At 31.9% G+C, this 25,558-nt stretch overlaps 2 protein-coding genes across 12 annotated transcripts in view; one reads left to right on the forward strand and one right to left on the reverse strand.

The window, feature by feature from the left end:
* Positions 1-25,558, forward strand: part of LOC143068925 (echinoderm microtubule-associated protein-like 2) — a 58,503-nt gene that overhangs the window by 23,611 nt on the left and 9,334 nt on the right. For 8 of the 11 annotated variants that reach the window (XM_076243310.1, XM_076243308.1, XM_076243312.1 and 5 more), the window contains 12 exons: positions 3,146-3,272; positions 5,119-5,265; positions 13,146-13,218; positions 14,356-14,382; positions 15,720-15,821; positions 17,755-17,850; positions 18,660-18,794; positions 20,820-20,919; positions 21,543-21,703; positions 21,960-22,085; positions 22,831-22,962; positions 23,757-23,913. In XM_076243310.1, coding sequence (XP_076099425.1) covers positions 3,146-3,272; positions 5,119-5,265; positions 13,146-13,218; positions 14,356-14,382; positions 15,720-15,821; positions 17,755-17,850; positions 18,660-18,794; positions 20,820-20,919; positions 21,543-21,703; positions 21,960-22,085; positions 22,831-22,962; positions 23,757-23,913 — 1,383 coding nt within the window. The remainder of the gene's footprint in view (positions 1-3,145; positions 3,273-5,118; positions 5,266-13,145; positions 13,219-14,355; positions 14,383-15,719; positions 15,822-17,754; positions 17,851-18,659; positions 18,795-20,819; positions 20,920-21,542; positions 21,704-21,959; positions 22,086-22,830; positions 22,963-23,756; positions 23,914-25,558) is intronic. The other 3 variants (XM_076243311.1, XM_076243313.1, XM_076243318.1) reach the window with 1 other exon arrangement.
* LOC143068928 (uncharacterized) lies at positions 8,759-10,842 on the reverse strand. The gene has a single exon (XM_076243320.1). The coding sequence runs from the start codon at positions 10,509-10,511 to the stop codon at positions 8,817-8,819; it is 1,695 nt and encodes a 564-aa protein (XP_076099435.1). The 5' UTR covers positions 10,512-10,842; the 3' UTR covers positions 8,759-8,816.

Here is a 25,558-nt window from a genome sequence, read left to right on the forward strand (position 1 = left end):
AATACTAATTGTTTCACATTCCAAAGTGGATATAAGGAACTTTACTCGTTCAGCATGCTCAAGTGGATCAAACTGACAGCAGAAAAACATTGACCCAACGTCAGTTCTTCTTCACGGTCTTCTTCCAATAATTTACATCATACCACATCTGGTGTATTATTGTAAATTCGTATCATATAGCATCTGTATTAAAAGCAACCGAGTCAGCATCCACTTCTTCGAATATTATAGCTCAGGGTATCAAGACAAGTTCTATAGAAATGATTATAAGGTTCGTGATGTGTACCCTTTGGCTAAAATGGCTGCATTTTCACCTCAAAATTTAGATAGATTACAGACAAACAGCGGCCTGTGCATCTGGAAAAGTTTTAAGGCATACCATGCCCTATATTAATAGATTTCAATTGCTTTGTCACCCAAACACAGAGGCAATGATTACCGTAATATATCAAATGAATGGCTTAAAACAAAAATTCTCAAATGTTCTTAACTCATAAGACAATGCTTATTTTCACAACAGTAACTAAATGTGTTACAGGTTATAAGCACCTCTATGAATCTAGTGTAATTCATACTGCTGTTGTTATGCTCCCACCGTATTGAGTTTTATCCTTGTTCTGCTGTAAGTATGTATGTCCTTCCCTTACTTGTACGTACATGTACCTCCGTACATCCAAAAATTCGTTTCTGTTCTCTTACTTTAGTTTGCCTGAACCAAATTGTATGAAACTTATACGCAATGCTTATAACCACAATTCACAAGTCAAGTTTGAATTTTAGTTGCGTCACTTACCATTCTAGCATTTTATGCTACTTTACAAAAAGGAAAGTTGCTTGAAATTTTAGTTTCTGTTCTCTAACTTTAGTTTGTCTTAACCAAATGCTATGAATCGTATACACAATGCTCATTACCACAAACACTGATCAAGTTTGAATTTTGGTGGCGATAGTTATACCATTTTAGAGTTATGCCCCTTTACATATGTAAAAAATTGCTGACTATTTTCGTTTTAGTTATCTAACTTCATTTCGCTCAACCAAATGTTATGAAATTTATACAGTGTTAATACTTTTAATAATAAAACAAAGATCAATCTTGAATTTTGGTGGAGTAATTTTTACTGCTCTAGGGTTTAGCCTGGTTACAAATGGAACCAGATGCTCCGCTGGGCACATCTTTATACGACCACAGAGGTCGAAACCCTGAACAGTTGGGGCAAGTATGGACACAACATTCAAGCTTGATATAGCTCTGAATTTGGATTGCGATCAAATTTTTGACATAATATATAGGTTTCTGACACAAAACAAATGTCAAGATCTAACAAATCTATTGCGCAATACAGTATACTGTGTAATTAGAATGTATACACAATGCTTATTACCCCATAACTCAGATCAAGTACACATTTTGGTAGCGTCATGCACATTTACAGTTCTTGAGTTGTGACCCTTTATAAAATTAATGCTAGCGGGGGCATCATTTGTGTCTGATGGACACGTTCCCTATTTTAGATAAAAGCCTTTAATATAAATTCACTTTCATTACATTTGTATTGATTTAAGTTACTGTAACTGTCTTATTTATAAAAAAAAGGATGTGGTATTTTTTGTAAAGAATCAATGCTATCAAAAAGAGTTCAAAGGAGGAAAATGTATTAATAACTATAGGTCACCATATGCTCGTCAATAATGAGAAATATCTGTACCATATACATGCAGAAAGCTATAAAAGGCCCCGATAGGAAACATGTGGAGCAATTCAAACAAAAAAACTTACGTGTTAATTTACTAAAAACAAATATGAAGGATCTAAACCAATAGAAAAATACTAATTCACAGGCCCTTGATGTTGACATGGCATGGGTACTTAAAAGAAATTATCAGAGCTTTCTGTATATTTCAATATTTTAGATCTACAGTTTTAGGTTGCAATAGAAAATATCAAAACTTTTTATGACAAACATGAAAAAAGTGATTTTTGATAATTACTGACAAGACAATGGTTTAGTTTAAAACATCCAAGCTGTGATGAAATACATTTTTGAAATAATACACGTCTATAACCTTTTTGGAATAATGCACAGCTACAGTTGCAAACTTTCCAGAGGTGCTATCCAGCACTTTGATTTAGGATGACACAGCAGGGGATCAAACACATACATAACTTCTGCACTTGGGTGAGCTAACTTCTGGGAGACCACTGAGGTGATTGGTGATCATTTCTACCCTCTGCCTGTGACTGTGTGGGTTCAGACAATATATTTATTGAAACCAATATTTGATTGCTGTTTATATAAGATAATGGGGAATGGAGTACTTCACAATTAAATTTTTGATAATATAAATTTAGTGAAAAATTAATTATACTGTTTAGGCTCCTAACAGAAATTCCTGGAAACTTTGTTACAATGTTATAGAATCTATTCCTGTTGAAACAAATAGTGTTATATTTCTTCAATTGGAAATAATATTCCAGGATATTTCTTCCTTTTGGTACTATCGGTATAAAATATCTTCTATTTTATGATGAGATATACGATGATACAACCATAAAAGCTCATTTCATGGTTAAATTCATTAGCAGAATAGCAGCTTTGGTTTGATTCTTGACAACACATATTTTCCTATGCTAATGTAATTCAGAACTTGGGAGTGAAGTGATTTATTTTCTAACAGTTTTGTAAGCTCTAATCTTGAGCCATGTATGAAATCACTTTTGACAATTATCATTCTGCAGATACAATTTGAATAATGAGTAGAAGTTCAATGAAACTTTGTACCATGGATTTTATCAAGCAAATAAGCTAAATTCAAAGTTATAAAGTTAAAGTCAAGAATACAAATACCTAAGCAATTAAACTCTAGGAATAACTGCTTTAACTGTTTCTGTAGAGGAATAAAGGATAAAATGTGTTATCAAGAGTGCTTTCTCTGCAACATTTATGCTGGGAGGTATCACTATATTTCCAGCCAAAACAGTTACATTTTTTGTCATCTTTGATAATTTTTTACTTCCATTGATATCAGGGGAATTTAATTCATTCGTTTTTATATTTGTTTTTCATATATTAAAATATGGGCTGATAAAGTTAACTCTAAATTGTGAATATTGGTTGATGTTTTATTTTTATGTATCTTTCAGAGGAGGGAAATTTACGAATATACCTGAGAGGAAGACCGGTCAGTTTGTATGCTCCCTCAGACTTATCCGATTATTCTGTAGATAAAGAAGTGACAACACCAGACCAGAAATTACAACTAGAATATGTGTATCCTTTTCTTTGAAATCTCAACTAAATCTTGTATCTCCAAATGGACAAAATAGCAAACAGTGCTGAAACATCAATTAAGCAGTCTATTTATTCTATTACCCAGTCTGTCAGCCAATATGGCCTCCGCCAAGTACTTGTTTTTTTTTAAGGTATAAATCTGAATAATAAAAAACCAACTGCAAATCTATGAAACAACATGACCAGTTTTAACTAAATTTGAATCTGGATCCTCCAAATCTGTTATGGTTCAAAAGCTAATATATCTTGATTAAATAGCATGTTACTGGAAAATGTTGTTTTACATTTCTTGTATTCTGTATCAGTTTAATGTGTAGATACATTTGCAAACCATATATTATATATTGCAAACCTCAAATTATTTATGCACCTTGGGCCACACCAATTTAATTTCTGGTTCTACGGATTTTTGGACTCCAAAATTTGGGGCGAGCAATTTGAAAATTTTAATGAAAAAATATTTAATTCGCACATTTTTGAGGCGAAGCTTGAAAAGTAAAGGCGAGCGATTATAATTTTTTTTTGTAAACATAAAATAGTAGGTTTTGACAATATTAAAATTTGATTTATCACTTGTACTATGACATTTCTTTAATTTCTGAAGTATTTTTTCCCTGTTCACCAAGAAATAATTAAATCTGGTCTATGTATATGTGACTGACAATGAGACAATTCTCCATCCAAGTTGGGGGCAACCCCTTAATGTTATAAATATCCCTTTTACATGTTTTATAAGGGATCAATATAAGTTATAATATATTTGTTTGTACAAAAGGGCTCATATTTTCTCAAAGAACTATATATATATATCTGGTATTAAATGGTCAAAACATGTCCAAGAATTTTGTAATGTTCCTGGACTTTAACCATGTTAACACATTTACTTTAACAGTTTAATATTATTCAAAATAAGTGGACCCCTCTTGTAGAAAAAGTTGATTAAAATAAGATGTAACTCTCCTCTTTTTGAGTACAAAATTCTAAGTTTTCAAAGGTTTTGTATAGAAGAACTATATAAATCCTTGGTATTTCTATTTTCTTTTCTGCATCAGTAATATGACCCCTTGTCTGAGGGAGGGTTGTTCTCAACCTGATAATAACAAACACAGGTCAAAGTACGGCCTTTTACACAGGGCTTTGATACAGACCAAACGGCAAGTTAGAAAGGACCCCAAAATTATTAGCGTACACAATTCGAACAGGAAAACCAACGATCTAATTTATATATCCAAACGGGAAAATACCAATGAACCACATCAACAAACGATAACTGCTGAACGACAGGCCCCTGAATCAATCAGGACAGGTACATAAACATGCAGCGGCTATGGATAGTTTTGTTTCGCCAGCATACAATATAAATGCAGTTGAAGGCAAATCCTTCAGAAGTTCTTTGCACTTTATTCTAACAACAAACATTTTTTGATAGAGAATATATGTAAGGGGGAAAGAAACCAATTTTTTGTTCTTACAGGTATTTCCGCTGTTATAAATTTATATTGGAGCACTCCCACTTTGGATAAATAGGTTTCATGCTGAAACAAATATTCTCACAGATATTTACAGTGTGGTGGGTTGCTTTTATGTTTAAAATCGTAATATACAGGTTAGACTGATTTTAAAAACAAATGTTGATATCTTTTTATAATATTTACAAAAAAACAGTGCGGGAAATGGACATGATTACATTTCCGATGCAGGAAGCGGGAATATAAAATTTAAAAAAAAAATCTGTTTTGAAAAAATAGGTGAGGCGGGTCCGTCGAACAAGGAATCAAATTGGTGTGGCCTTGATTAATGAAAAAAAAATCCTTAACTCTTACAGTTTTGGATATAGAGGCAGAGATTGTAGGTCCAATCTGTACTACCTGAATGGAGAAGTTATTTACTTCTGTGCTGGTGTGGTGGTGCTCCACAATCCGGAAGAACAAACACAGAGACATTATCTTGGACACACAGATGACGTTAAGTGGTAAGTTGATTTGTACAGCTCCTCTTGAGAACCAAACAGGCATGTATTGAGCATAATGAATGAAGGAAAAGATTGTCTTACTGAATTTTATATTAGCTAAGTTCACCATGCTTATAGCATCACCAATCACGAAACATGTGCAGATGTACAAATACCCTGCCACTTTTTGTCCAGACTGCCCGTCAAACAGTTTTCACTTGACCCGACCTCATTTCACGGATCAGTGAACAAGGTTAAGTTTTGGTGGTCAAGTCCATATCTCAGATACTATAAGCAATAGGTCTAGTATATTCGGTGTATATGAGAGTTGTCTCACTGCTAATGATTGGCAGTCATATAATATCTTGTTACTATTATATTGAAGGCAAAAATGTCCTCAATTTGCACAAATTGTTGTTACATTGATCACCATGAAAAGTACATAGTGATAACAAAAAATACTAAAAAACACTTTATTTAGATTGTCATGGTTTACATCATAAAGAAACACAAGAAACCTCAGTACTTTCAATCAATATTGGTCTCATCTTTAGAAAAAAATCATCATTGCAAAAAATTCTGTATTTGCAGTTGAAATCAGTATGCTGAAAATATTTCTATTCAAAAAAAATTTGTGACCTAGATCCCAATCTGCCATTTGGTCAGTGACCTTTCAGATAAGTCGATCTCTGACAAATCTGACAGTTTCAGGACCCTTTTTCATGAGAATTGCTATTTTGATTTTAACATATTTTGCATTTTACTTCATGTATCAGATTTACATGCATGTAAGACATGTCTCTGTGTCAACAGTTTATATATTTCTAAGTGATTTGTTAAACCAGATTTAATCATTATTTAACTTTCTTGAATTTTAATATTTGCCTTAAACACTTGAACAGGAGAAAAATAAATAAGTTATATCATATGAATGATTAAAAGTGTCACTGTGTACCTGAATCTTCAATGGACCCTGACTTTGCAGTGTACTTTAAAATGCAGTTATCATTTTCACATAATTCAATTTAGTGTGTGCTGTTTCATATTCTGGACACCAGTCTTGGCTCCTTTCTAACAAAATCCACATAACAAATACATATATGTTTAGGGGCCAGCTGAAGGACGTCTCCAGTTGCGGAAGTTTCTCACTACATTGAAGACCCATTGGTGGCCTTTGACTGTTTTCTTTTCTATGGTTGGGTTTTTGTCGCTTTGACACATTCCCCATTTCCACTCTCAATTTTATTTAATATTGTTTTTACATTATATATGATCGTGACAATAAAAAGGAACAAGTATAATTTTGTAAATGCAATGGAATGCCACTTTATTAAGAATCTCCTATTCAAAATGAATCAGCAGTTATAAAGTTAGTTGTATGCTGCTTTTTAGCATGAAAGTCTATTTTGAAGTACATTTGTAATTAGCTTTGGTTGTGTCTGTTTGTAGTTATTGTAAAGAGCCATGAACTATATTGTATGAAGTTATTTCATTTTGAACATATAATGGAAGATAAGGGAATGAGGTTTTTATTGAAATAATTTTGGGATTTGGTGACTTTTTTAAGGATTCTACGGTCACAAACAAGTCTTTTGTATCACAGGAGTTTAATATTTTGTGGTATTCTGTTTTTCTGGTTTCTAAAATTTGAGCTTCCCTTTTTCCACGATCTTCTTCGTCTTGGATTGATGAATTGAAAATATTCCACCCTACCTCTAGAGTGTTTATGAGCGTTTTAGTTTGCTTATCAATCAAATCTTTAAGCTCTTGATCCCTTTGAAGAATTTTCATTTTTTCTGCTTTTAATGTTTTCTTTTCGTCAGTTTTAAGAACTTCTAGAGTTGACATACCTTTTGTCAGATTCATGACTTCTCTATCAAATTTATGATTGTCTTTCTCTAATTTATCTACAGCATGAAGGTAACCCTCTTTTATATCATCTACTTCGTGTTTAGCTGAAGAATTTTTAAATAGGCAATTCAAAAAGGAATTGTTGGGATTTTTTTAACACACTTTTTACATACATCTTTTATTTGTGAAACTGTCTATTCTAGAGGTGGCATGAATCAGATGTGGATACTAAAAAATTCCAAAAATCCTTTAAACTACATACAATCTAAGACTCTACCATCTTGCAATAGTATTAAAACATTTGACTTTTCTACACTTTATACAAGTATTCCACATTCCAAACTAAAAGACATATTGAAAGAGTTGGTATTGCTTCGTTTCATAAAAAAGAATGGCCAACGAAGATACAAGTATCTTGTCTTAGGAAGGGATAAATCCTACTTTGTAAAGGATCACTCATATTCTAACAAAAAATTCTCTGAAACTGACATTATCAAGATGCTTGATTTCTTGATTGACAACATATTTGTTACGTTCAGAGGACATGTTTTTCATCAGACTATCGGCATTCCAATGGGAACGAATTGTGCCCCTCTTCTAGCCGACTTGTTTCTTTATTATTAATATTATGAGGCTGACTAAATACAGGAACTTCTTAGGAAGAAAGATAAGAAGTTAGCAATATCCTTTAACTCTACTTTATATATAGATGATGTTCTTTCATTAAATAATTCAAAATTTGGTGACTATGTTGAACACATCTATCCCATTGAACTAGAGATAAAGGGTACAACAGATACAGTTAAGTTGGCCTCATATCTTGATTTGCATTTAGAAATTGACAATGAGGGTCAATTGAAAACAAAACTTTACGACAAAAGAGATGATTTCAGCTTTCCAATTGTGAACTTTCTATTTCTAAGTAGCAACATTCCAATAGCACCTGCATAGTGCATACGTTGTATATATCTCTCAATTGATACGATATTCCTGTGCTTGCATTTCCTATCATAGTTTTCTTGATAGAGGGTTGTTGCTCACAAGGAAGCTATTAAATCAAAACTTCCAAATGGTGAAGTTGAAATCATCTTTTCATAAATTTTACAGACGCCATCACAAGTTGGTTGACTGTTATGGAATAACCGTTTCACAAATGATATCGGATATATCTGTACGTCGTAAGTACAACTCCCTTCCCTTTCATAAATGTGACCTACTGAATTAGACTATTTACCGGATTTGTTATGTCATAAGCAACACAACGCGTGCCACATGTAAAGCAGGATCTGCTTACCCTTAGGGGTCAACTATATTTGATGTATAAAAATATTTTAGGATGTACATGTCAGTCTTGTATGTTTTAATTGACCTTGACCTCATTATTATGGTTCATTGATTAATGTTAAATTTTTGTTTTTCTGGTCTGTTTTTCTAATACTTTTCATGTTCTATGTTTAGTGGTCTGTGGAAAAGGGTCAACACTGGCATTAAAAATAGAAAGATCATATCATAGGGAACATGTGTACTAAGTTTCAAGTTGATTGGACTTCAACTTCATTAAAAACTACCTTAACTCAAACTTTAACCTGAAGCAGTACAGACAGACAGACGGACAAACAAGCGAACCAAAAGACAATAAATGGGCCATAACAATTAAGTGAAATTTGTTAATAGATGTCACTTTAATTTGAAGAAAGTTCTATATGAAATTTTTAAAGCTTTTAAACCACTTCATCATATGCAAGGGCATGTATTTTTGCACTTGATTTTTCTTCTACGCGTTCTCTGCTTCCAATAAATATTGTTCTCTTGTTGTCAGTGGCAATGCTGTAAGGAAGATCAATTCCAAGGTCTGTACAATGAATGAATTTGATGCACGAAGCATCATTGTTCAGGAGGTATAACATCCTTGTACTTGTGTCTATGACCAAAGCAGAGTTGAAGGCTACTTTAGCTATGTCACAGGGTGTGAAGGGAAAGTCGTCAGTATTTATGTCCGCATGACCTTTAAATACACCCCTCAATGAATCATCCTGTCCTATAACCACAACTCGACCATTATGATTTTCGGATGTGCGGTCAATTACATAGATTGTTCCTGTATTGTCTGTGGTTATTTTGAATGGATAAGAAAACAAATTGTTATTGTAAGTTTTAATGTGGGTTCCTTCTGTATCCATAATGATCACTTGTCTTGGTCCAAGGATGGGAAATGTAGGTCCAAATTCACGAACTCCAACTATTATTTTATCATCATGTGAAACATGAACACATGTAATAATATGTGGTGACACATTGTATTTTGAAATTAGCTGTTTTGGTTTTTTATGTTGAATAACTTTAAGAGTTGTTTCTAAGGTTGCCAAAAGTAGGTCATCTTTTGATGTTATGGACATATCATAAATCTTCATATCCTGGAAGGACTGCGTTGTTTTAAAAGAAGTTTTATTCCATTTGACGTGATATAACTTTTTAGATGGATAATCTCCGATCCAAAGTGAACCGTCTGCTTTGCAAGCAAGTTCATTAGTTGCCTTAAAGTTGGTTGTGTAGTATTTTTCAACTTGAAAGCACCTATTCATGTTTATATTGTGTTCATTGGTTGTCTCTTGTAAAGTTCCATGAGAAATAGTGCTAGGAGTGACATCCCTTGGAACATAAGACGGAAGATGAGTGTATACTGTATTGATAGGTCTTATTTTGGTGTTTGGTGATTTCTTAATGTTCTCTGCTGTTAAGAAAACATCTTTAGCATCATGAGAGTTTAAGACTTTGTTGTATTCTGTGTTCTTGATTTCTAGATTTTGAGTTTCCTTTTTTCCTCGATCGCATTCGACTTTGATTGATGAAGTAAAAATATTCCACCTAAGGTCTAGATCACATAAAAGCTTTTTAGTATGTTTATCAATTAGATCTTTAAGATCTTGATCTCTCTGAAGAATTTTCTGTTTCTCTGCTTGCAGTTTTTCATTTTCGTTAGATGTAAGAACTTCAAGAGTTGACATACTGGTTGCAAGATTTAAGACTTCTATATCAAGTTTATAATTTGTTTTCTTTATTTTACCTAAGCTATGGAAGTAACCATCCTTTATATCAACCACCTCGTGTCTGGCTTTGTGATTTTTCTTAATACACTTTTTACAAACTACGGTTTCACATGTTTTACAGAATCTTTGACAGATATTTTCTGGATGTTCTTTGCACATTATATTCGAAAGGTCTTTTTCTATTTCCTGGTCTTTAATCTCAGCTTTTCCGATATCCTCGATAGCAATGGTCTTGTGCGTCGCTTTTAATTTCTGATGAATTTTATGACATTTAGTACAGATATAAAAGTCACATTTTAAACACTTCCATTGAATTTTGTTTTCTTCACACAATTCACACATTAATGGTGCTTGTGATCCTGAAGCCATGTTGATTGAATGAATTATTGTCACACCTTCCCCCTTCTAGAATATGTTGTTTTATTATGATTCAACCTTGAGCAGTTATGTCATATCTCTTCTAAAAATCTTAATAAGTATTCTTCACTGATATGTAGCTTGACATGAATGGAATTATGGATCATAAGGATTGTCAAAGATAACCACTTTTTAAATTATTATTAGTAATTGTTATACTCCTTCCTGTTATATATCATAGATTTTAGTCCTAGTGCAATTGTGCAAATATATACCTCAGGTAGTAAACGTGACATGAATTGAAGCATTTGATTACGCTTTTTTTAAATGCATTTTAAAAAGTTAAAAACCTTTCTATCTTATGAGGAGCTTTTATAATTAGATAAACAAACACATTCAAGTGATGTATCAGTATATTTAAAATCCATGATGAAAATTTAAAGTCCACATTATTTCACAATTCATGAGTGTATTATTGTCCCTCTTTTTTTTTTTTGGTACAGTGATTCATAATTGATATTTAAATCTAAAATATCATAAAAAAAGGTCTATTTAAAAGTGGCTATTAATCATAGAAAATTTCCAAACCAATTATTTCAACAGTTTTAGTCCATGAGGAAGTATTGGGATAATCCTAAATATAGGTGTTAACTTTCCAGCTGCGTAGGCATCAACAATTGTTAAGTTTTCTGCATATATCAGTTGAAAAGGATTTACTGGTGTAGAACAATGATATTTCCTCTAAAGTTGCATTACTATCAGTCCATATCAGTATGACAATTATTTTGAGGCCATGCCTCCGAAGTCATGGTCCAGTATTAAACAATGTTCAGTGTTTAAGTTTTCTGCTTAACTCAGTTTGATAGAAACTGCTTGTGATATACAATGATATTACCCATTTGGAAGGTCTCTTACATTATCCCATTTTTATACGCCCGGGACGGGACGTATTATGGTATACCGTTGTCCGTCCGTCTGTCCGTCCGTCGTCCACACTTCGGACAATAACTCAAAAACACCTTCATCAATTTCCATGAAACTTAAGTGAATTGTTTATATCTATTGACGTAAGCTCCCTTTCGTTTTTTTTTAATTTCAGATTTTAAGTTTTTGATTTATGGGGCTTTATTCATAAAAAAAGGGGGAATTTTCAACACTTCGGACAATAACTCAAAAAGGCTTTCACCAATGTCCATGAAACTTTGGTGAATTGTTTATATCTATTGACGTAAGCTCCCTTTCGTTTTTTTTTAATTTCAGATTTGAAGTTTTGGATTTATGGGGCTTTATTCATAAAAAAGGGGGGATTTTCAACACTTCGGACAATAACTCAAAAGGCTTTCACCAATGTCCATGAAACTTTGGTGAATTGTTTATATCTATTGATGTAAGCTCCCTTTCGTTTTTTTTTAATTTCAGATTTTAAGTTTTGGATTTATGGGGCTTTATACATAAATAAAGGGGGATTTTTAACACTTCGGACAATTACTCAATAAGGCTTTCACCAATGTCCATGTAACTTTGGTAAATTGTTTATATCTATTGATGTAAGCTCCCTTTCAATTTTTATAAATTTCAGATTTTAAGTTTTGGATTTATGGGGCTTTATTCATAAAAAAAGGGTGATTTTTAACACTGAGGACAATAACCCAAAAAGGCTTTCACCAATGTCCATGAAACTTTGGTGAATTGTTTATATCTATTAATGTAAGCTCCCTTTCAATTTTTATAAATTTCAGATTTTATACATTTCCGTGTTATGAATTTTTATGCTTAAAAAAGGGGGGATTTTTCTAATTTTGGGACTATAACTAACACTTTCACAAAATTTTATGTATGGATGAAAAATTAAGAAAACAAACTTAGTTAAATTTGAGGTAGCCTTAATAGTGCCAATTTTTTTGTGCATTTTTATTTATTATTTGTATTTGACAGGGCTCACACTATTTCTAGTTGATCATATAAATTCATTTAAAGCATAAAAGACAAGTTAAAAGAGCAACGGGCGTATCATGCGTCTAAGCGCAGCCCTTTATTAGATATGAAGTAGTTCAAATAACTGTTGATACATTTTATTTTGACACATTCACATCTCTTTGTCATAGTGCAGCAACTTTGAATCAATAAGCAATGTTGCTCTCCATTATCTTTTCTGAATTTTCTACAGACAGGTGAGACATATCTCTGTGTCAACAGTTTATTATAATGATAATTGATATGGCCATTTCAGGAAGTTGTATTGTGAAATAACACATACAAATGTAACTAGGCATATCTGTTTAGTACAAAGCAATGTATCATCACCTCATATTAAAGGGTGATATTATTCAGAATACATGAACTATTTGCTGATGGGTGATAAGCACCCTGTCAATCAATAAGTGTCTGATTTGATTGGAAGTTTAACTCTAAGTTAAAATTGTTTTTCATTGAATATTTCAATTAATAGTTTCATCCTACACTAGAAATCCCTAAAAAAAATGTTATCCTACTAATATTAATGAATTTTCTGCAAATCACTGTTTATGTATCTTCTAAAACAGGTCACATATCAAAATATATGAATTATTTATACATTTATCAATTATTTCCAATATCAACTTTGTATAGACATTATTTAAACTGATAATTGTTATATATTTTCAGTTTGGCAATTCACCCTGATAAAGTGAGGGTAGCCACTGGTCAAGTTGCTGGCCATGACAGAAAGGATTCTAAGGTCAGTATTTACCTTTTAAAAAAAATACAAAAAATCTTGGACTATTTAGCTTTATAAGTTTTTCCCTGAATTTCAAGGAATTTTTAATGGTTGAAGAAAATTATGATTCTATTTTACTTATTTCCAGAAATTATCTTTGACACCTGGCATGTGATCAGAAAGGAAAAGGTATAATGTTAAAGGTTAATTTTTCTGCACCTTGCATATTTGAATAGCAAGCATTTCCAGATTTTGTGGTGTTTTGCAAAAATAACATAGTATAGAGTAATTTTTTATAGATGGGTATTTTTTTCAAATTGAGTTGGAAGTTGTTTTTTTTTTGCATATTTTCCTCAAGGTTGGTTTTAAAATAACACATCCTTTTTTCATGAAGATTTTATAGGAGTTTATTAAACTTGGATTGTTTCTTCATCTAGATCAATGGATTACAGCTGGATAAAATTTTGATATATTTTCTCCATTATTCCAACATAGGTGATTGCAGTTAACTTTTTGATACAGTTTAGGTGTAAATTTTTTTAAGGCATCAATAACTTTTAAGACAAGTTTATTAATTTAGCCAAAAATCCTATTTACGTATTTTACTGATTTTACTGATAACTAGACTAGGTTTTACGACATTTAACATTTCGCTTTAATTTGACAGCCGCAGAGACCCCACGTTTTTTTGACAGTCAAGGTTCCACTTTAATTTGACACTCACAGAGACCCTACATAGGGTTCTGTGTTTATAACATATACAGTTATAATATGCCTAGTTTACTTCAACCAATAAAATCCATGGAAAAGCTATTGTTTGAATGATGACACACAAAACCTTTCTATTTTCCTATAATTGACTTGTGATGAGCACAGATCATTTCTCTTTACTTAGTAACTTATTTTAGTTCCTTGTTCTGTACTTTGCTTAATTTGCTACTTTCTGCAAAAGAAACTATTAGTAGATTTTCATTTATTTTAGGAAAGGATAACTCTTGACTTAGTTACTTTTATTTGATGTTTCAATAATTTTTCGTAATTGCTTAATTTTTCAAACTTTGCTTTACCTCTTTACTTGCTCTTTGTAACATGCAAATTAATATTTCAGTTCAATAATTTTTTTCCTTTTGTTCTAATATTTTTTTATTTCATGTTCAGAAAAAGAAAGAAGAGTCTGATAAAAAGGTAAAAACAGCACATGAGTGCACATGTAATATTGTTTGTCACCTATTTGTGTACATTTGTATTAGCACATATGTAAACCCAGGAATTTTACTAATATTGTTATACATGTCATATTATTTGTCACCTTTGTTTATACATTTGTATTAGCATATACCGTATAGCGGGTTATTTTTTGCGGGGTTTAAATTTTCACTTATTTTCGTGGATATAACAAAATTGCCAAAATAAATTCCACCAATTTAAAAGTACACATGCAAAGGTATTGATAAAAGTATTGAATCCACCAAAATAATAACCGCTAAAATATTTCGTATACCTTATTCAATGAAAATCGTGAAATTTTACACTCACCAAAATATCCTGCTATACAGTATGTTAAAACTGAATTATACTTATATATAGTGCTATTCATTTCATATTGTTTGAACCCAGTGTGTGAACATTTGTAATAGCACATATGTAGACTAGGGAATATATTCATGTGAGATGCATGCCACTCATTTTTGAACCAAAAGTTTTGTTATATCCTTAATAGTTAAAAGATCTACATATATGAAACAAAATCATGTATGTGTGTGTGTGTTGTGTTTTTATAATCATCTATTTGTGTAATTGTTGATGTGTGTAATAGCAAAACATTTGAGTCATTAAAATATGAGGAGGTTAGGAGGGGGTGTAATCCCGATTTTCTGAAAAAATACAGCATTTTCCCAGGATCCCTAAACTTTGATTAGTCCTGATAACGGCAAATCGCTAAAATAAAGGCTCAAATCCTGAATTTAAAAAAAAATAAAGCCCCTATCCTGACGTCTTGAAAGGCCCGCCAAAGAACACATATCACACTGAATAACACGACTAACAAGATCAAAGATAAAGTTTACAATAAGTTCAAGCAAAAAACAAAAAACAATGCATGTAGTTATGTATTATCTCTATATTCCATACATTTGTACAGGGAAATTTGATTTATTATTAGACTACAATACTAACAACGGTGTAAATACATTCTGAGAGAAATTCTCAGAAAAGTGTAATTATTGTTCATTGTTATAGCTCAAAGCTTATCTTTAAAAGTTTTTCTTGTCATTTTTGCTTAAATTTGTACAAAAATTTTGTATTGCTTGAATCACATTTGTAGGGGTCACCTAGCAAATTGTTTCTTACTATTTTTTTAATCTTTGATTACAAATTAATTTTATTAAAGCTTATGAATTTTCATATATCAAATATTGGGACTATCTATGAGTTTTACCATGATATAAATGCATTTCTTTTCAGTAATTTCCCTTATTGACACTATTTAAGCATGAACTATAATTTTTTGTTTTACTTTTCAGCCACATGTGCGTATCTGGCACTCGACTAGTCTGAACACACTTCATGTCATTGGGATTGGTGACTTTGACAGGTCTGTCTGCTGCTTGTCATTTTCAAAACAGGTAATTCAGTTTTTATACGCCCGGGACGGGACGTATTATGGTATACCGTTGTCCGTCCGTCTGTCCGTCCGTCCGTCCGTCCGTCTGTCCGTCCGTCCGTCGTCCACACTTCGGACAATAACTCAAAAACGCTTTCACCAATTTCCATGAAACTTAAGTGAATTGTTTATATCTATTGACGTAAGCTCCCTTTCGTTTTTTTTTAATTTCAGATTTTAAGTTTTGGATTTATGGGGCTTTATTCATAAAAATGGGGGGATTTTCAACACTTCGGACAATAACTCAAAAAGGCTTTGACCAATGTCCATGAAACTTTGGTAAATTGTTTATATCTATTGACGTAAGCTCCCTTTCGTTTTTTTTTAATTTCAGATTTTAAGTTTTGGATTTATGGGGCTTTATTCATAAAAAAGGGGGGATTTTCAACACTTCGGACAATAACTCAAAAAGGCTTCCACCAATGTCCATGAAACTTTGGTGAATTGTTTATATCTATTGATGTAAGCTCCCTTTCAATTTTTATAAATTTCAGATTTTAAGTTTTGGATTTATGGGGCTTTATTCATAAAAAAAAGGGGGATTTTTAACACTTCGGACAATAACTCAAAAAGGCTTTCCCCAATGTCCATGAAACTTTGGTGAATTGTTTATATCTATTGATGTAAGCTCCCTTTTAATTTTTATAAATTTCAGATTTTAAGTTTTGGATTTATGGGGCTTTATTCATAAAAAAAAGGGGGATTTTTAACACTTCGGACAATAACTCAAAAAGGCTTTCCCCAATGTCCATGAAACTTTGGTGAATTGTTTATATCTATTGATGTAAACTCCCTTTCAATTTTTATAAATTTCAGATTTCACATTTTCTTGATATGAATTTTTATGCTCAAAAAAGGGGGAGTTTTCCAATAAAAGACAAGTTAAAAGAGCAACGGGCGTATTATGCGCTAAAGCGCAGCCCTTTATTGATTTTGTCATTCTCGACCAAAGATCAATAAAAACTTTTGCTCATTGTTAAAAGCCGTACAGTGACCTATAATTGTTAATTTCGGTGTCATTTGGTCTCTTGTGTAGAGTTGTCTCATTGGCAATCCTACCATATCTTCTTTTTTTTAAATTTTGTCATAATTTTGTTTCTTTCTGTGTATTTGTATCCTATTTCTTTAGGCTTAACAATAACATATTGCTATAGAAACAATCAAAGAAAGAAATTTAATATTGCAGGAGTGTTCCTTGTCATTTTACAGAGTTTTGTTACTTTGTTTGTACCAGTTTTGCTACCAGTCAAAAGTTTTTGATAATTATTTTATTGTTGCTGATCAGCTAACCAATATGTCCACTATTTGCTAAGTTATCCTTTTGTCCTGAACATATTGAATTAACTAGGACAATTCTTTTGTTACAGCTAATTTCCTAATGCATGTAGAACAAAACTTTGGTTAGCTTGCTTGCTTTGTTTGTATATTGTACAATCATTAGGATAACACCCAATTAAATTCAGATATGACATATACAGGTTAAACTATGCCAATAAGTTGTTTAAAGATGTCAATCTTATTTACAAAGCTTGTATAAACAATTATACAAACAAAGCAAGCAAGCCAACCAAAGTTTTACTTTGCAAGCATTAGGAAATCAGCTGTAAATATTTGAGAGCCATAGGACACTAAGGTGATAGTATCATTCAAATGTTAAAGTTTTCTAACCTAATCTTTTTTAAGATACAAAATTTTGTTATAGTTATGACTGATTTGTTGGAGGAGAAAAAAAACATTGTAGTAAAACAAATTCATAATAATTGCAATAACAATTTAAAACAGAATTATTTTATGGTATGAAATGCTTTGACTTTGGCTTGGTAAAATATCATCTGACTTCTAATCAAGCCCAGATGACAAGTTATTTTTTAAGCAACTAGTTTTACATATTACAGGATGGTGGAGCTAAATTGTGTGTTGTTGATGAAAGTAATGAACATGAGGTGTTTGTGTACGATGTAGAGAAAGGTCGTAAGCTGGCTAATACTAAAGTAAGTATTCTGTGAAATGGCTATTAATTGAATGAAGAAGTTGGAATTTTAAATGTATTTTTTGCGCCTGTCCCAAGTCAGGAGCCTCTGTCCTTTGTTAGTCTTGTATTATTTTAATTTTAGTTTCTTGTGTACAATTTGGAAATTAGTATGGCGTTCATTATCACTGGACTAGTATATATTTGTTTAGGGGCCAGCTGAAGGACGCCTCCGGGTGCGGGAATTTCTCGCTACATTGAAGACCTGTTGGTGACCCTCTGCTGTTGTTTTTTATTTGGTCGGGTTGTTGTCTCTTTGACACATTCCCCATTTCCATTCTCAATTTTATACTGCTAAATCAAAACTTGTTGTGATGTTTTTATTTTTGGATAGGTTGTGTAAAGTAATAACATCCTTTGTACGTAGCATTTCCTGATATATGTTTATCTGACCCCAAAGCAGAAAACAGCCCAAGGCCACCAATTGGTCTGGATAGAAAATCAGGGATATTCATATTTTGTTAAATAACACATTCTAGTATCCTTAAATACTACTTAAAATTGTCTGCTCTGGAAAAATGTGATCACTTGATAATATTTTCAGAAATTGTTATAGAATTAATTTGATAATATTTTCAGAAATTGTTATAGAATTAATTTGATAATATTTTCAGAAATTGTTATAGAATTAATTTGATAATTGTGCCAGTTGTTCATTATAAATTACTCTATGTAATTGATTTAAAAAAACTTTGTTTTGAAAAGAGCATGACACTAGTTTGAATTTTGATTTTTGTATTTTCTCAACCTAGTATCTGATTTACTTTTTAGGGTAGTCAAGATCCTATATTGGCAGTTGAATTTCACCCGTCAGAACCAAATAGTATAATAGATGTAGGCAAAGGACACATACAGTTCTGGACTTTGGAATCTGGAAAACTAACTAAAAAAAGTGGCGTGTTTGACGTAAGTCATTGCGTATATGATGTAAGTCTTTAGGGTTACACACGGTGCTGGCCTATGCTGAAATTAGTCTGGTTTTTTTCTCAGAAAAAACTTCAATGTTCTATGGTCAATTGACATCAGAAGGATAAGTTTGTGCCTCTTTAAGGTATCAACTTTTGAGCCCTTTTGTCCTTTAAAACTCATCTGTAAGTCACATGATTTATGTTATGTACATGAAGTTTGGTAGATTGTTTCATCAAAATATACATATGCAACTGGATATAAAATGTCAGTTCATAGAAACTTTTGTGGTAACTTTGCAGTATGTTCAGAAATATAAATTCAGAGTCACAATTTGTCCATATTCTTTATATCTTTTGTAATTTTCTTTTATATCTCAGTTTCTGTAGCTAAAGAGTTATTTCTTATACGAAATTAACAAATACATTTTCTCTGTCCAAAGTTTTGGGTAAGTAAATATGGTTCAAGGTTACAGCTTATTCCAATTTATTCCTTATTTTGTTAAACTGTTGGATTTTTATACAATTCCCCTTGATATTTTATCATTATATGAACTTCCATGGGAGTTTTCCAGAACATTATTCTTTAACCGATTATTTTGCTATTTTTTTATTCTACAAATATTTTCATTATGGTTTTGATTATTATTAATTTTGCTTACATTTCAAACATAGGAATACCATGAATGTATGCCTGAATAATGTAAGGATTTTGCCAAATTAAGTGTGTCTTATAGTAGAAAGCAAGTTTCTTTGGAGTTTTCATTGTATTTAGAACACATTTTATATTGTTTTATGTAGACTATTTTCATATTACAGTCTTTTTGACTCTGTAGTATATAATTTTTAAGACAGGTAATTAGTAATAAAAACCAAAATAAAGCTTTAAATCTGTGCTTTTTGGCTTAAAAAAATAATTGTTTTTTGGTGATTTTGTAGTACATTGAATACAGTCGACTCTCGTTATGTCGAAGTCAGCCGGACCAGAGAAATATTTCGAGATACACGTAGTTCGACTCAAACGAACACCGGAAGTTCGACAATCTAAGGGACACAACTCTTGCTTAGCTTGGTAAAGCTAAAATAAATCCGAGTGAATATGGCAAGGGGATCGATATTCTAGTATCAGATCGATGTATTTGTATGTCACAGTCTTTTATTATTATAATGACATTATTTTTACTTATTCAATTGTTTCAATTAAAAAAAATCCTATGGCTTTTCCAAGAGAGTATAACAAGATCAAAGACGCCGTTTGAGTAGTTTTTAGGTGATCATCAACGGAAGCCATAATCCTCACTTTATACACACCCAAGCTCATTAGTGTAAATCACAAATTAATTGTTTTGTAAACATTTTAAATACTTTTTCATGAACATTAACAATGCATCCCTAATTATTTATCAAAATTCTATAAAAGATAATCTTAGGTAAATATATAAACACTCATGGAAATAGCATGTCATAAATCAATACAGTGGTCAGTGACCGGAAATTTAATTACACGTGTATTGTCAGATTAACTCTGCAATCCATTTAAATCCCGGAGGTCATGTTTTGACATATGTGTATTAGTTCGAGATAAAAAATGAATTTTGAATACTTAGTTAACCTTGGGACCGTAAATTGAGTTCGACTCAACCGAAATTTCGACTCGTCCAATTTCGACTCATCAGAAGTCGAATTACATACTTTTGTATTGAATAAAGTTTGGGACCACGTGAAAACTTCGACTCATAAGAAATTTCGAGTCAACCGAGTTCGAGACAACGAGAGTTAACTGTATATGTAAAACAGTTTGTATTTTCGAACTGAGATACCCAGTGTGAACATGTGTTGAATGTATATAGATTTGATGTCTTAGCTAGTTTATGCTGTAAAAGTTATAACTACTTTGAAATTTAAAAAAAACAGAAAATATTTCTGTTTTGCTGATTGTCCACATCAAATTTGTTTTAGATTTAAATTTACTGGTAAACTTTCATCTTTTTTTTTTTTAAATATGAATATGTTTTTTTTTTTATAGAAAGTAGACAAGCCAAAGTACATGCTGTGTATTGCTTTTGCTGAGAATGGTGATGTTATAACAGGGGACTCAAATGGCAGCATAATTGTCTGGCCCAAAGGTTGGTATATACATTTGTATATATAAACACATTGTCTTCACCAGACTGAGAAAGTTATTTATTGTACATAAGCCATTTGATGTTTGTTTATTGTTATATAGTAAATCAGTCTATTGGTTGTTGTGCATTTGACATGACTAGCCTTTTTTTAAGCTGACTAAGATAGATGGATATTGTACATTGTTGGAGGCCATACCTTTCCCTGGGATTGATTACATACACAATCATTTGATCTCTGGTGAAAAACTGCATCAATGGCATCATACAACTTTAAAAAAAAAATAGTCCAACAATAGATGTATGTTACCAGTATCTGTGTTATAACAAGTGATTCAAGTATGGGTATGATTTATATCTAGACTACATAAATGTATTACCATCACAAAAAATTGTTGATTTTAATAGAATAATTAAAAAGTTTTATAACTGACTTCAAATGTATCCAATGTCAGATCAGTTAACAGCAATATCAACTTGTAAGTCTGGCAAAACTTGACTATTTGTTTTAGTTGTAAATAAATAGCTTTAACATAGATGTCTGTAACTGATTGTTATTTTGGTTCTTTTGTTTTTATGTTCATTATAATGACAGTTTTAAAAAATGTCATATTTACTCTTTATAGGAAGCACTAAGGCAGGACAAGCAATAACTGGGGCACATGAAGGTGGAATATTTTCAATATGTGTAGACCCAGAGGATGGAACCATATTAACAGGGGGAGGAAAGGATAGAAAAATTGTACAATGGGATAGCTCATATCAACGTACTGGACTCACGAAAGAGGTTAATTTTTATATTTTATGTCTCAGTTAAATGATCTAGCAGTACAGTCTATTGATAATAGTTGCTGTCATTCACATATATGTATAAATGACATAGATTTGAAATTTGTGATCTTTTATCTATACCACTTATATTTATGCCAATCAAATATTTCAATAAACTTGACAAAAAACACAAAAATATTAATTTTATTAAAAAAAATAAAAAACATTTGCAATGATGAAAAATAATGTTTTGATGTTCTATTTTTTTTTAGATAGGTGAAGAGTATGGTGGAGTAAGAATGATCAGCAAAGGTCAAGGTGGACCAACATTGATTGGAACTACAAAGAATGCAATACTATGTGGTTCATTGGACTTAGAGCTTCAACCTTTAGTTCAGGTATGTCATAGGTTCAGAGAAGTGTTCATGCTTAGATATAAGATAGATATAGAGCTGTTCATGCATAGATATAACATAGATATAAGATTGTAGTGATGAAGTGAGAAATCAAATCTAATAGGATTGTAATATAAATAAGAAGATGTGGTATGAGTGACTATGAGACAACCATCCATCCAAGTCACAATTTGTAAAAAAAAAAATTCATTATATTCCGAAGTACAACCTTCGACATGAAGCCTTGGCTCACACCAAACAGCAAGCTATACAGGGCCTCAAAAGTGACTAGTGTAAAACCATTCAAACAGGAAAGGCAAGGGTCTAATTTATATAAAAAAAAACAAGAAACGAGAAACATGTATGAACCACATTAACAAAAGACAACCACTGAACAACTGGTTCATGCACAGCAAATAGATACAAAAAGCAGATGAGCATTGCATTTATTGTTGTTCTTCATCTCAAAGTCAGTCACAGTAAAGCCATGTACACAGAGCAACAAATAAGAAATATTCTCACTTCACTGCATTTTAAAGACCACCCCTAGCACCTGATTGAGTGGAATTCTTTGCCAAATATTTGGATAGACTTTGAAAGACGAAACAAAACCAAATCTGGCCTGGTCAAAAAGAACATACCAGAAAGTAGCATGTGTGTAAAACAAAATAATTCCTGTGCATAGATTTATATATCAAGCTATGTAGTATTTATTGCCTGTACTAAATACTTATTCTTCTTACTCTAGGGCCATATTGATGAGTTGTGGGGACTGGCCTGTCATCCATCACAACAACAGTTCTTGACTGCAGGGTCGGATAAGATGATTCACATGTGGGACAGTACAGCAAAGACAGCTGTGTGGTCTCTAGAGTTACCGGTAAGTCTGAAGACCTGATGTGCAACTATATATGGAAGAGCACTGCAAAGAAACATTGCAACAAAACTTGCTTTAGTTATTTTGATGCTAATGATTTGTCAGTCATATTAAAAGAAATTTATTTGTTTTAAAAGAAATGGGCCTGTCTACTTTATGAAGGAATTTAGATTATTTAGATATTTTGTTACAAAAATTAATAAGAAGATGTGGTAAGAGTGCCAATGAGACACCTCTCCATCCAAGTAACAATTTATAAAATAAACCATTAAAGGTTAAGGTACAGCCTTCAACACGGAGCCTTGGCTCACACCGAACAGCAAGCATTAAAGGGCCCCAAAAATTACTAGTGTAAAACCATTCAAACAGGAAAAAGCAACCGTCTAATCTATACAAAAAAGAGAAATGAAAAACATGTATGAACTTCATTAACAGAGGACAACCAATGTACATAAGATTCCTGACTTAGGACAGGTGCAAACATTTGCAGTGGGATTAAACATGTTAATGGTAACAAACCTAATCCCTTTTCTGAAACAATAGTTTAACATCAAAACATAGAAAGACACACTATAAAATATCAATTGGAAGGCTTAACTCAATCCAAAAAAGAAGTCTGTATTTCATGATATATATTTTCAATTACTAAAAAGAATTATCAAAATGTTCAATCACAGTTTACATAAATGTCAACTTTGGTAAGGGATTTAATTAAAGGTTATTTCATTAATATCATTTTATCTTCTTTTAAAACATTGAGTACTTTACAATATAGGAAAAACTATTTTGTTTTGCAGGACCCTGGACATTCATGTTGTTTCAGTCCAGATGGCAGTGCAGTAGTTGTTGGCATGGAAACAGGCAGATGGGTTGCCATTGATACATCAACACACAATATTGTGGATGAACATACTGATGGCAATGAACAGATAGAATGTTGTTTATTTTCACCAGGTAATTTTTCGTATAAATTATGTAAATTGTTTTTGTCTAGCCTGCCACATTTTGTCACATAAATGAGACATAGTGATCATACATTCCCTCTTTGGTGGTGTCAACATTTAGGTTCAGTCTGTGGTTAAAGGTTGAAGACCTCAATAACTTTGTCAAATCATTACGGAATGTAATCAAACTTTGACATATGACTTAAAATACTTAATTTAATATTCATATTTAGCCATGAAACTTTTTAAGAAAATATATGTACCATGTACTGTAAATTCAGATATTATTGCTATGTTTTTATTATAGCGAAAAATGTGACAGGATTGTAATTGCAAAAATTCAAACTAGCATTTTTTTTATTGTATGAATTAAACAGAATTTTTCTGAATATTGCAAAATTAAAATTGCCTTTTAGTTTAAAATGACAAAATCTCAATAAGGCAAAATTAAAATTACTTGATAGGTTTTCATCCCTGCCCGCCCCTCTGAAATTGTCTTGCCCAATTTTTTTATTTTGAAAAAAATTACGATTTCTGGATTTTGCTTATTTCCGTTACTAGTAACTGTCAATAATATTCGTTTCATTCAAAACTTCCTGTTTAAAATTTTGGTTTTCATATTTATACAAGTAATTTAAAATGATTCTACAGGTCTATGATGACATGCATAGTTGCTTCATTTTATGGGGACAACAAAACATTGCTAAGAAAGCAAAATAAATTTGGTGTAGTAAGTCCAACTGAAGAGCGCATTTCTCAACAAGGTTGCTGTTTACTTAAGAATTGAATGCTTCTTTTTGTAACTTCATTGGGGTGTAAAAGCGTTAACCGAGGTACATTTTGTATGAAGCTTGAAAGCGCTTCATTCTTAAAATGTGTGCACGGTCACAACTGCTTTTACAACCCTATGAAGTTACAAAAAGAAACATTCAATACTTATAATTACGTTTTTTTAGCAATGATCATGAAAACACGAATTTTATTATTGTTTTATTTAATTCACCTGTGCACTTTATTGTGGAACCACGTGTTATCATGAATGAAAAGTTTTATTGAGCAATGCAATTGCTTACGGAATAACACGTGATTTGCAGTTAGCCAATCAGAATAAAGTATCATAATGAAACATACATCTAATGTAATTATTAAAAAATGAAAGGTTTCTAAAGCGGCAATAACATCATGTATATCTGGAAACAGTATATCTAACTAATAAATTTAATATATATGTTCCTGTGTACATGTAGAACAATGGAAGCCAATCAGAGATATTAATTTAAGAATTTGAAAAATTATGTAGGAATCCTCATACATGTATATAAGCTTATTATTACTCTTGTATATATATATGAAGATATGAAATAAGAAATAAAATTCTCCCACCCGCCCCATTTTTGTCGAGCCTGCAACTTTTGTTGCAGAAAGCTCGACATAGGGATAGTGATCCGGCGGCGGCGGCGGCGGCGGCGGCGGCGGCGGTGTTAGCTAACTTCTTAAAAGCTTTATATTTTAGAAGGTGGAAGACCTGGATGCTTCATACTTTGTATATAGATGCCTCATGTTAATAAGTTTCCGTCAGTCACATGTCCAATGTCCTTGACCTCATTTTCATGGTTCAGTGACCACTTGAAAAAAAAGTTCAAAATTTTTTGTAA

This window comes from Mytilus galloprovincialis, chromosome 3 (assembly GCF_965363235.1).
Source record: "Mytilus galloprovincialis chromosome 3, xbMytGall1.hap1.1, whole genome shotgun sequence".
NCBI lineage: Eukaryota > Metazoa > Mollusca > Bivalvia > Mytilida > Mytilidae > Mytilus > Mytilus galloprovincialis.